This window comes from Myxine glutinosa, chromosome 4 (genome assembly GCF_964187855.1).
Source record: "Myxine glutinosa chromosome 4, kmMyxGlut1.1, whole genome shotgun sequence".
Lineage (NCBI taxonomy): Eukaryota > Metazoa > Chordata > Myxini > Myxiniformes > Myxinidae > Myxine > Myxine glutinosa.
This window is the reverse complement of record NC_136264.1, coordinates 62,888,816-62,903,088: the sequence shown is the minus strand read 5'-3', so window position 1 is coordinate 62,903,088 and position 14,273 is coordinate 62,888,816. Positions and strand designations below refer to the sequence as shown.

At 33.2% G+C, this 14,273-nt stretch overlaps 1 protein-coding gene across 1 annotated transcript in view; it reads right to left on the bottom strand.

Moving 5' to 3' along the window:
* Window positions 1-14,273, bottom strand: part of LOC137424699 (glutamine--fructose-6-phosphate aminotransferase [isomerizing] 2-like) — a 99,290-nt gene that overhangs the window by 44,957 nt on the left and 40,060 nt on the right. The window contains exon 12 of the mRNA XM_068112429.2: window positions 13,625-13,722. Within this exon, the coding sequence (XP_067968530.1) occupies window positions 13,625-13,722 (98 nt within the window). The remainder of the gene's footprint in view (window positions 1-13,624; window positions 13,723-14,273) is intronic.

Here is a 14,273-nt window from a genome sequence, read left to right as displayed (position 1 = left end):
GGTGGTGGCATACCATAACTATCAAAATAATATTTATCCTGACTATTATGAATACAAACCCAATGAGAACCATTCTGTGTGTCTAAATTCATAATAATATTCTTTGCATTCTTATTTATATGTATTAATTCATCTCTCATACAAATAACCACATTATCAATTTTTAGTGTTTTACAATACTTAGCTAGTTCTATATTTGACGTTGTATTCTTTCCAAATTGTTTAAACCATTTATCCATTTATTTATGAGAAAGATACAATCTATTACCCCGTTTAGTTAGTTTAACACCCGCTTGAGCGATAGAGGAAAGCATATCTCCAACCAACAATCTAGCTTTATCAGGTAGACTTTCAAGTTTTTGAGCAAAATCTACAATTACACCACTTCCACTAATTTGTTTCTCCAACTCCTTGTTATGTCTTTCCAATTCTTTTTGAACTTTTAGTTGTGCCTTCCTTTCGTTAGCAGTTTTTACCGCTGCTGAAATACCACCAGTCAATGCTCCCGCCGCACTTAAACCAGCAAATAAAGGAATTAGAAACGGGAGAAATCCTCCTCTTGACTCGTCTATTGAATATTTCTTTAACATAGGTTTCGTCATTTTAATTTTAAGAGATCCAACATCATTTAGTGTTTTTACTTGTGTGTGTGTGAGTAAAACATCAATTCTTACAGCTCCTTTCCTTTGAATTGTATTAACATTAATAATACAAGGCTTTTGATTTTGAATACAAGATGTTAATTTATTAAGATTGATTTGATTAACATATACCCCAACCATTTATTTATGAGAAAAAACCTATGTGATATTAATCATAACACCATTATCTGTATTAATCTGTAATTCTGTTTCCTCCAAAAGCAAACAATATGCATTAACCTCTTCACTCTCCCCTCTTTCAATGTATAGAGAAGTATCCACTCGATTAGACTTTATAGTTTCCTTTTGAGAACTCAGGTCAATTGCGTAGATTGTATAAAGTTTTTGAAACGCAACCATATCCAAAATAGGATCATTATTACCATTACTTTCACACACCTTTTGGTAGGACTTGTAGGCTTCCGCATAATCATTTTTTTCCCAATCAATTTCCAATCTATCTCGCGGATAAAATGTGCCATCAAGAGAAACCCGAAGTTGTTTCACCTTAGCATTATCACTCAGCGCATTATTCTTATCAGTGCCTTCATCTCCATCTGGTTTCTTTAAAATGAGCCATAGGTATCGTGGCTTTCCTTGAAGAACACCTAAATTCCAAGTGTAGGTAGTGTGTTCCAGTTTAACGTGTTGACATCTTCTTTTAAGGTATGATACATTTAGTGGTTTCTTTGAGTTAAGTCTTCTATTTAACATCTCTTCCGTTTTAAGATTAGGAGTATATTCACTAATATACCAACACAAATCATTAATAACAAATTTATTATTATCACCAAAAGCATTTTGAGCCCCAAAAAGCAATCTATTTACATTATCATTCCTTTGTAGTTGAAATCTAATTTTAAGCCCATACAAAACTTTATCATAATCACAAAATCCAAATATACCTTTAAGAGGTACTGCTACGGTAAAACTATTCTCTGCTTTTGTTTCATCATTATACATTGACTTCCTTTGACTATAACCGGGGTCAGCATTTGTTCCCGTTGACATATCAGGAATAAAACCTTCAACAGCTCCCTTACCCATTCTATCACTAAACGAATATAGTGTAAATTTCATCATTTCAGATGTAGCAGAGACATAATCAATCGCTTCAACCTCTTGTGTTCCAATATACAGGCGGACACTATCAAACATTTTCCAGAAGAAATCATTTACGAGTGTAGCATTAGTATTATTCGCAGCCTTAGTGAATTTAAATTTACACAGCAAGAAACTATCAGCTATATTCAAGTAAGTTTGTTGATTATTTATTTCAAAACTTTTTGTTCCGTTTGAATTCCAGTCTGTTCCTGTTATAGCATTTACCTTAAAATAGTCTTCCTTTTTCGTGGAGTTTGAAATGATAATTGTATCATCCAAATCATAGATACTATCAATCGCTTCCATACTTGTATTTATATAGTATTAAAATCGTTGAAACCCTGACCCAAGTATTTTAATGATTTTTTGTCGTTCTTGTGAAGATAGTTGAGTTTTACCTTTTTTTATTTCTTTGATTGCTTGTAATTTATGAGACTCCTTTTGAGCATCTTTTATACTCTTTATAGCACCCGCAACTGAACCCACGGCAGAAGCAGTTGAACCAATTAGGTCTTTATGTTTAAGGATGGTTGAACCAATACCCATTAGAGTATCAATTATCCCATCTCCTTTATTTCGAAATTGATGACCTACACCTCGTTGTCTCTTAGGTTTATAGTATCTTAGGTTTATAGTATTATATGGAGAAAATTCCAAACAACTGCCAACTTGTTCAGGCCAGGCCGTCCCAGCAAGTTCAGCCCGACAGCAGACCGCAAGATGCTGAAAGAAGTCTTTAAGAACCCCAGAATGTCATCACAGGACCTACAGGTAGCTCTTGCCACTGTTGATGTCAAAGTGCACGAGTCTACCATTAGAAAGAGGCTGCACAAATTTGATCTACATGGGAGGTGTGCCAGGAGGACCACATACCTTGTATAGTATGGTGAAAGGTACATGCCCTCCCCTGTAATTATTTTATATTTTCCCAACTCGTGTTTTCTCACAATAACCATTATTTATTTATTGAAAAACTTCACGTAGGTGAATTCTGATGGATATAATTTCATCATTAAAGGATATCATACGATTATCTTGGTCGGTTATCCAAAAATTTACTCTGTATATGGTTTTTCCTGACACAGGTAAATAGACAAGATTTTTTGGTTCCATATTAAATTTATAACCAATCGGGGTTGAGTATGCACTGAATGAAAATATTTTATTTGTTCTTATTCCATCGTTATAAGCACCATCAATCAAATCACAATGAATTAATACTGAATTTATACCGGAGGATATTTGGATAACATTATCACTGTAAAACGTCCCGTTAGTTTCAATCTTTTTTGAAGAGAAACCCAATAGCTCTCTGAACGAATTTTCAATCGTGAAATCAACTTTATAATTATTTTTAAGCTTAATCGTTGATTTTGAAGTGTGTTTTTGAATATCTATTACCATATTTTTTGGTTCATCACCTTTTTCTTTCATAAGGCGAGAGACTTCTGAAGATATTTGAGAAATCTCGTAAGCTCCGGGTGAAACGGTTATAGTTTTATATCCACTTCCTGGATTATAACTAAACTTGTTGTTTTTCTCTGTGATATTAAAAAGGGTATTGTAAGTTTCCATCGACAATAAAGATGCCTCATATGAGGTAAGGGGGTCAAGTTGTAGTGGGTAAGGGAATGAAGCTGTGTAATCGCTCGTTGTGAAATTAAAACTAAGAATTGTGCTTCTCATCTTATTTAATATCTAATAAAATATCTTTGTATTGACATTTATTAATTATTTTCATATTCATCAACTGATCTAAAATGGCTGAGGATTCATTAAAACAATTGTTGTTTCCAGCCTTCTTACTACCTAACAACAATAATAGCCTATTAACTAATTGTGATGGGTCATTTGGAAGAAAACTAACACCCGAACCAAGGTTACTTAAAGCATCAATAATATGTTTCTCCTTCTCATTCTTCTTACTTTTACCAGCAACAGAAACTCCATAATCAAGTGCATTTAGCAACTCAATATATACCCTATCTTCCTCTCTTTCCATATCAAGTGGTTCCTCAAAATATTTTGAACCGCTGAATCCGGGGTTTGTTAGAAGAAACATTAATCTTGGAGTTAATTTAACATTTGGTTGAGTAGAACTCAAGAACATCAATTCATCATTAAATATCAATACCTTTTCTTTCACAAGATGGAACACTGCTGGTTCTTCTGTTGGAATGAGACCTGCTCTGGTTTTTGAACCCGCCGAATATTCATCGTTTTGAAGAGCTTCCACAACATAATTAGGTGGTTGATTTACCTCCTCAAGTTTCCGAAATAATCCTTCATCATCATATTGTAATTTTCCAAGTTCTTGTTTTGTTATCTGACTAAAATCTTTGAGCATTTGAAGTTTTTTCGGAGTAAATTCTACCGTGGGAACTGTAGGGTGTTGAGTTTTTAAAAGCGGTTTAAAAAATTTCTCTTGTTTTCTTTCAAAGGCTTCTTCACCAGTTAGTTTCTGTCTCCGTTTCTTCTTTATCTCTTCCTGTTGCTTTACAACTTTTGAAACCAACTCTTGATGTTCCTTAAACTTTCTTGCTCTTTCTTCAGCATTCATTTAGTATTGAAAAATATCATTTAATGAATTGTAAAGGTCAATGGGAAAATTTTCCTTTTCTTCATCATTATAGTAAATGCGTTGAAATAAATTTTTTCTTTAAATATTTCATCAAATTCTTTATTGGTATTAATACGAGTTGTTATTTCTTCTTCACTAATACTTGTATCTCTGCTTTTCATATGTTTGCGTTGAGTCTCCTCATCGATATCAAAACCGAATGATAAAATCTTAACTCCATCACCACACAATTGTTTAATAATTTGTCTCATTCCTTCAGGATTAGTTTCTAAAATCCCAAGACCATTAGATTTTACTTTATTTAACTCACTCTTACAATGTGAATATTTTGTAGAACCAAGAGAGACCTCCTCAAATATTTGACCTTCGTTCCTCAATCGCATATGTTCCTCCATTGAAATGTAGTAATAATCTTTCCCTTCTACTTCTCCTGGTCGCTTTGCTCTGGTTGTAGTACTCACAAAACGAATCATAGGGTGTTTTTAAAAAAAAATTACAATCTTTTCATTTTTACTATTCAAGAGTTTAGATTTATGAAAGTTCTTTCCAGAAGCAGATTTACCCACAAGGTTAATAATAATTATTGTTGTCATTTATATATGTAATTATGTTTAAAATAAAAATACATCCTTTAATATCTCATCTTGTTTCACAACAATATATTTATATTTTCCAATTGTGTGTTTCATATAATTTTCAAATTCTTTTTTACTACATAACATAGAGCAATTATCTCTCCAAAAATTATTTACATCTATTGAATTTAACTTAAATAAAATAAAAGTATTAGCATTGTTTCTTATTGAGCGTCGAGGGAGTTGAAAATATGACTGACTAAGATAAATACAATTACAAGAAGAATGTCTCCCTCTTGTATAGTAGCTATCCATTACTGTTTGGTTTCTCTCATTAACACAATCATCAAAGATGACGAGGTTCTTTTTTGATTTATCTAAATCTTGAGGTGAAGGTATATCATCCGTATTATCACTGAGAATACAAGTTATGGGTTTTGGTTTAGGTTTCTGTGTATCACAAAATAGTTGTATTATATCCTCAATGTTATAATCATTTAGTTTGTTTTGAAGTTTAAATAAACCGATAATGTCTTCCTTTTTAAGACCTGCATTAAAACCCTGTGAGAGTAGTTGATACTCGGGTTGAAAACTTGACTTCTTAAAAATTATTAAATTATCATAATCTAAAAAGTTGGGGGTAAGGAGCATCTTTAAAAGCAAACAGGTTTTTCCACATCCGCTTGAACCAACTATTAGACATCTCAATGAATTTGGAATGTTTTTATGGTTATTAAATTTTATCTTATTTTCCCAAACGGGTAAAAAATCATTCATTTATATATTTGGAAAACAAGTCATCCAACTTTTTTTGAGCTATTTTAGAAACTCTATATTTTATCCTGAGTTCGGGTTTAATTTCAAAATAATTCATTATTTTATTTATGTAGTATCTTGTATTAACATTTCCATTAAAATTATTTTGAATAATAAATATCATTAAACCCTTATACATTTCCTCAATACAAAGAGTCTCTTTCCTTGTAAGAAATGGTGTATTATCACCATAATGCTTAACATTCATCTCTCTTATTAATCTTGTAAAGTAATTCATTTTTGGTTCTAATTTAAAAGAGTTATATGTTTTTTTATATTTCTTATTATCATTAATTAGAATATAATCACAGAATAAACATTGTTTATATGAATCCTCATCATTAAGCCCCACTCTATCACAAGCCGGACAATTCTCTAATTTATCATATGGAGAGTCTGGAAATTCTAAATATCCTTCAGAACTTATCATATTTATGTGGTAAATTTTTACTTAAACTAAATGCAAGTTTATTCATTAATAAATACAATGTTTCAAAGCACAAAAGACAAATTTCAATCAATCTCTACTTCGGTGAAAGATATAGAAAAATATGTCAAAGATGTTAAATTGAACAAAGATAAATATGGAAATTTTTGGGTAAAACCAGTTATGGAAAATAACATGAGCCCCTCTGGCCTCTATTTCATTTAAAGGAAGAGCTCTAACTATACCTGGAAAGACATCCATTAAAGTAAATCTAACAAAAGTTTCTCCTCTACTCCTGGCAATTTATTCAAAGCTTGAAAAAGTGATTGACCACGATACTTTGAAAAAGAATGATAAGACCATCAACAATACTCGTGGAGAAATTTGTATTTACTTTAATAATCCAAAGGGTGTAGATCTAAGTAAAATGAATGATGTTAATATTTCTGGTGAAATGTCATTTCGTTCTATGATAGTTAGAGATGATTTAAAGATAACTTTTGAAATTAAAAATGTAGAGATTGAATCCGTTAATGAAAGAAAGTATATTGGTATAGATGGAAAGGTTTTTTCTGCTAATTAAATATGAGTCATTACAGCAGTGAAGATTTTACTATTTCATTGAACTCGGACGATAGTGATGATAGTATTTCATTGAACTCGGACGATGGTGATGATAGTATTTCATTGAACACAGATGATAGTTATGATACTAATAGTTTGTGCTCAAATGATAGTTATGAGAGTAGCTTTATTGATGACTCTGAGTATGATTCTGAGTATTCATGTGATAGTTATGACTTAGATGATTCGAGGGAAAAAGTGTTTTAGTTTAAGCACAGCGATATATATAAAACGGAGCTGTAAAGCTCAAAAGTGTTTTATTTTAAGCACAGTGATATATATAAAACACCACGTTTTCTCACGCTATAAATATGGTTTATTGTGATACTTGCGAGAAGGAAGTAAAATATTATAAACAACATATTCTCACCGCAAAACATACATACAACATTCTTAACAAACTTTCCCCTCTTCCACCTAAAACAAAACATTGTAAGGTCTGTAAAACAACCATCCTCAAGAAGGGGTTTAAAGCCCATCTTAAAACGAACAAACACTTGTCAAAATTGTTTACTATTAAAAATACTGATGGTGCTTTCAAAAGACATATCAGGATTCGAATCTTTAACTTCAAACCTCCCGAACCAAAGTCTATAGTTGATGCTGTAGAAATAGTCAAACCTGCTGTTCAAACATTGATTGAAAAAACACTAAAAGAAATGAAACCACTTAAATTTTATATGGGGGTAAAATTAGAAATGACAAAGGATAAAGGAGTTATAGATACACCATACATGAGAACTGAGCCACACTTTATATCTTCATATCAAGATTTTAAAACATCAGGAGTCTATGATGAACTTATTAAACAAGAGCAAGATGTGGATAATTCAATCGTAGGAAGTGGATTCAATATAGGAAAAATTATTTACATAGACATTCATATTCTTAAATCAGATCCTCTAAAAGCTTCTTCTTACATTGATTTACCCAGTGTTATCAAAAATAGAAAAGCAGTTATCAATATCAAAAATAAAGACAATAAATGTTTTCTCTGGTCTATTTTAGCACACTTACATCCTCCACATTTTCATGATGAAAGAGTATCTCATTATAAAAAATATGAGAATACATTAAATACGAAAGATCTAAAGTTTCCGATGACTTTAAATGATATTCCTAAATTTGAAAAGATGAATAATTTATCAGTTAATGTTTATGGTCTAACAGAAACAAACAACATTCAGGTTTTAAAGCTTTCTGACAATTGTAAACAAACTCATATTAATCTTCTATATTTTAATTCAGAGGAAAATTCACATTATACATACATCAAAGATATTACAAAATTAATAAAACCACAAGTATGTAAAAGAACAAATAAAATATATATTTGTATGCATTGTCTTAACTTCTTCCATACACAAGAAAGATTAGATAAACATTCAAATTATTGTGGTGAACATAAATCAACGGTAATCAACATGCCTAAAAAAGGCTCAAAGATCACATTCAAAGATGAAAATAAAACAATAAAACATCCATTTGTTATATATGCTGATTTTGAAAGTATTTTAGAAAAAATTGATACTGCTTCTCCAGATCCAAAAGAATCATACACAAATAAATATCAAAAACATACTCCTTGTGGTTTTTGTTATTATATCAAATCATCCGTTGGTGATAAATATAACAAGTTAGAGATGTATAGAGGCTCAAATACCCCAGAGGAGTTTGTGAAACGACTAGAAAAAGACTGTGTCCGATTAACCAAGATAATGAGAGAAACCAATAAACCAATGTCCTTAACAAGTAAAGAAAAAAGCGAATTTATAAAAAACAATGTCTGTCATATTTGTGAGGAGAAAATTGGTAAAGGTCTAAAGGTTAGAGACCATTGTCATCTCACTGGTAAATATAGAGGTCCGGCTCATCAAAGTTGTAATATTAATTATCAACTCCCCTCTTTCATTCCTGTCTTTCTTCATAACAACGCTCATTATGATACACATCTATTTATCAAGGAACTCTCAAAGACTTCTGGAAGTATCTCAGCAATTCCAAACACGGATCAGAAATACATTTCATTCACAAAAACAATTCACACATCTCCTATTACTCATATCAGATTTCTTGATACATTTAAATTCATGGCAAGTCCATTGGCTAACTTGGTTCAAAATCTAAGAGTTTCCATGTCTTTCAGAGTATTTTTTAGATAAAGATTTTCTAACACAAAAGGGAATTTACCCCTATGACTATATGGACTCATTTGAGAGATTCAATGAAACACAACTTCCTTTAAAAGAAAATTTCTATAACAAATTAAATAATAGTCATATATCTGATAAAGATTATGTACACGCACAAAATGTTTGGAAAAAATATAACATTAAGAATCTTGGTGAGTATCACGATTTGTACCTCAAAACTGATGTGCTTTTGTTGGCTGATGTGTTTGAGGCTTTCAGAACAATCTGTCATTCTGGATATGGATTGGATCCTGCTCACTATTACACTGCTCCTGGATTGGCTTGGAGCGCGATGTTAAAAATGACAAAACAAGGTTTGGATTTGATAACCGATGTTGATATGCTTTTGATGATTGAAAAGGCAAAGAGAGGAGGAATTTCACAAGTCTGTTCAAAGAGATATGCTAAAGCAAATAACAAGTACATTCCAAATTATGATCCATCGGTAGAGAGCTCCTACTTGATGTATTATGATGCGAACAACCTGTATGGCTGGGCAATGTCTCAGGCTCTTCCTTATGGAAAACTAAGATGGGTAAAGGAAAAAGATTACAAAAAGGTTTTACAAGATGTATGTATCTCTACACAAAAAGAATTGGATGATTCAAAGGTTGGTTATTATTTTGAGGTCAATTTGAAATATCCAGAGGAACTTCATAACCTACACAAAGATCTCCCATTTGCTTGTGAAAAGGAAAGTCCAAAGAAGGAGTGGTTAAGTGATTATCAACAATCATTTAATATAGGTGAATCAACAGAAAAATTACTTACTACATTATATAACAAGAAAAATTATGTTCTACACCAAAGAAATTTGCGACAATATTTATCAAAAGGTCTAAGAATAGAGAAGATCCATAGGGTTCTAAAGTTCAATCAAAGTCATTGGTTAAAGGGGTACATTGATTTTAATACACAAAGAAGAACAGAGTCAAAAACAGATTTTGAGAAAGACTTTTATAAATTGATGAATAATGCGGTCTTTGGTAAGACCATGGAAAATGTGAGGAAAAGACAAAATATCAGACTATCAACATCTTGGAAACAAGCATCAAAATTAATTAATAGACCGAGTTTTACTAGAGCTGAGGTCTTTACTGAGAACTTTTGTGCGATCCATTTGATTAAAGAGAGTATTGAAATGGACAAACCTATTTATATTGGAACATCAATTCTTGATTTATCAAAGTCATTAATGTATGATTACTTTTATAATAACTTGAGGAAGAAATATCAAAATGATGTTAATCTACTTTATATGGATACAGATAGTTTTATTTTGCAAATTAATACTGATGATGTTTATTCAGACATGAAAAAGGACATTAATATCTATGACACTAGTAATTACAGTCCAGAGAGTGAGTTGTTCTCTTCTAAAAATAAAAAGGTGATTGGAAAGTTTAAGGATGAATTAGGGGGAAATGTCATGAGTGAATTTGTGGGATTGAGGTCTAAGGCTTATGCTTATAAATACATTGTGAATAACGTCGAAAAGACTGATAAGAAGTTAAAAGGTGTAAAGAAAAATGTTAATAAAGAAACAATAAACTTTAAGGATTATTATAACTGTTTAACAACAAAGAAAGAAGAGTTTAGAAAGATTAATGGAATAAGAAGTTATAAACATAAATTATATTCAGAAGAGATGAATAAGAAAGCATTGGGGGCTTTTGATGATAAGAGGTTTATTTTAGAAAATGGAATTGATAGTCTCCCTTATGGTTATATAAGTATATAAGTGATAAGTTAAAAAGGGGGGTTAGGGATTTTAACGGGCTACCGCCGCCTTTTTTACTATTATATAAATGATAGAACCAAGTACCAACCAGACTAAAGAGTGGAGGTGCAATCAACCTTGGTATATAAATGGTAAACATAACGAATGTGAAAAATATCAAATAGGTATAATTGAAAAGACAACTGGTAAAACAATTTACAAAACAAATAAGAGAATTAATTTAAATACCGGTGAATTGGGTAAAAAAGATGGAAATATTTTTGAGTGGACGGAAAACTTTGATGGTTGTCAGGAAAATATATACTTTAATTTAAAAATGGTATGTGGCACTGGAGGCGCTCAAACAAGAACATTGAGGGAGGTTTACCATTTTATCTTAGCTCAGTTAAAATATCTTAATAAAGAACCAAACTCAAACATATTTTTTGTTAATATATTAGATGGTGAAGAGAGTGGCAAGAGAATTAAATTATTTCCCACGCATAAACAAATATTTGTAGGGTCGTTGTTTGAGTGGGCCAAAGATGATTCACCAGATGATATTAAGAGTAAAAGGTTAAAAGGTCCATAAGGTCAGAAGGATCACAGGTTCACACAGAAGGACCATTGTTTAAGTGGTCTAATGAATAAGGATAACATGTCAAAAGGTTAGAAGGTTCGTAAAAAACAGGGTGAGAGAAATAGAGGTGTTTAGGGGCAATGAGGGAGGGGAAAAATTAACATGTAAGTCAATGGGAAAATGAGAGTGTCCCAGAAGCAACATATATACACTACTTCTGTATTGTGCCACCAATTTTACTTTTGTGTTAATAATTATTTAAATGTGTGAAATATTGGCGTTTAATTTGGAACACCCTTGTATGAGGCAACAGTAGAATATTTGACATCAAGTGAGTATTGGAAAGAAACTAACATTTACTATGTTCCCATAAATATTGAGATGCCAAATCCAAAAGTTGAACACCTTCCTTATTCCAACTTGTACGTGCATATTTTCAGCGTGCGCTTCATATAGACAACATATGGGTCACGTTGGACATTCCTGGGTCAATTGTGGATAATGTCCTTGGGAAATTCGAACGAAATAGGTTTTTCCAGTTTTGAGAATAGGGTAGGCAGGCCAAAAGTATTGACAGATCAGGCCAGAACCACCTTAATTGGGGAATGGTGGAATATCACAACCGATATCTCCGAAAATGTGGTGTAAAGTACAGGTAACAGTCAAAACTGTGCTTATGGGTGTGAATGAATCAGCATGCATACCTCGTATTTCCTTACTGCCCCATTACTTCGTTGGAAACACATCATACGTTTAATAACGTCAATAAACAAGTACAGATACATTCAAAGTACACCGCCTCCGTGCAAAATAAATAAATAACATATCCTCCAGCGTGCGACATTTCCGCAGAGACTTCGGCGATGTCGCCATGCAGCACATGGAGACAGAATTGGGAGGGAGAGGTGTACAATAATTGATTGATTAATTGCGTAATTAAAATAAATAAATAATAATCGTAAAATAATTAATTTCTTAATCAATTGGCTAATACCATACCTAAACCACCACTGCTTCATCAGAATCTAACTTTTTGAAATTCATTAATTAAATAATAAATCGATAATAATTGAGTAATTGATCAATTAAAAAATAAAGTTTTTTCCAAAGCACATGCTCATTGTTGTGTCCAAATTTCAGCTTCCTAGCTTCCTTCCTTGATGGCTGAGATATTGCCCAGACAAACAAGACAACAAACAAGAAAGAAAGCAAACAGAGTGAAAACCAGGTACTCCCTTTTGGCACGCGTCATCGCCAGGCCCCCTTCGGTACCTGGAAATGACGTCATGCAGCACCTGGAGATGGAATAGGAAAGGAGCGGTGTACAACAAGAAAACAAACAAACGGAGTGAAAACTGAGTACTCCCTTTTGGCGCGCGTCATCGCCAGGCCCCCTTCGGTGCCTGGAAATGACGTCATGCAGCACCTGGAGATGGAATAGGAAAGAAGCGGTGTACAACATTGTTGAGACAAGGAATATATGGAGGTCAATCCAAAAGTTATATCACCCAACCTACAGACATACTATCATTGGAAAAGCTAATTGATGTCGCTTTATCCCATGTAATTAAGCCTGGTGTTAGCTTAATGGTTAAGGTGGCTGGTTTAAGATCTTAGGGTCTTGAGTTTGAGCCAATGTCATGCCGTTGATGAACACCATGTGGTTTGACTCAGCCTGACATCCTTCCGAAGCCGATAAAATGAGTACCACCACCAGCTTACTGGGAAGAATGAGACATTGGAGTAACAACCGAGTCGGAGTAACGACCCATCCAGGATTGTGCTCAATTATTCAATAAATTGCTTTGGCAGTCCAATATATCTGAAAATGCAAAAGGAGTGGTCGTCTTACATTCCATGTAATTAACATGCCGGTCTTTAATGGAATTTATCCAGTGGCCAACCAATTTTGCATCTAAGTGTTCATTCTGAAGATTCCTTAATGCAGTGGACATCGTTGTGTTAAAGGATGGATCTCATACCTCATTTGCACCGCAATGAGGTGCCACGCCAAGGGGTATGATGCAAAAACTGACGTGATGGAAAGTGCTCTCAGTTGTGGCTTTGTTATAGAGCCATCACCTCAAAATGAGGTGAAGAACTTACATCTCCAGCACTCCTCCACCAAAAAAAACAACAATATGCTGCTTCCCCTGCACACAATGCAAACTGTGATGTTCACCTTGTTCGTACAGAATTAATCCCACAAGTGCACTGTTAAAGTGAGTGCATGCTTTCCAGCTGTTAACCGACAAAAGAAAAAAAATTCAAAGCAACATCTTGTGTTCTTCATTGAAGCAACTACGCTCCACAAGCCTTGAAATCTCATCGTTATTAGTGCATGGAGGACACAATTATGCTCACCGCAAGAGCAGCGTGGTAGCTTGTGCCACAGCCAATGAGGATGAGCCGACGGCAACGTTTGATGACCTTCACATGGTCCTTCAGGCCTCCCAGCATCACTAAGCATGAAAAATGTGACATTTTGTCACCGTTAATGCACAACGAGAAAATCCTTTTTATGTTAAACATGGTAGACAAACATAGACAACACAATGCATATTTTATGCTTTTTGGGCTATTTCCCTCCTGATACTTGAAAACAAATCACCTAGATGCCATCTACATATTACATAGTGAACTAGAACGCCACTCAGTAGAGAGAGTACCTCCGCTTGGTTGGTCATATCTCTCAATGGTGAAGAATCACTTAGAAATTCTACAAGTTGGATCCGGATCCGGATCTTCACTAAAATCGAATCGATTCTTCCTTGTCTTACACACACAACCTGTCCAACAAGTTTCGTCCAAATCCATCCATAACCTTTTGAGATATCCCGCTATGTATCGTTTTTGGTCCTATCTCCCAATGGTGAAGAATCACTTTAAAAATTAAAAAATTATCATATCCGAATCCATATTCAGATCTTCAGCAAAATCGAACCGAATCGTCCTTGTCAGACACCCAACCTCTCCACCAAGTTTCGTCCAAATTAATGTGCAAATGGTTGTG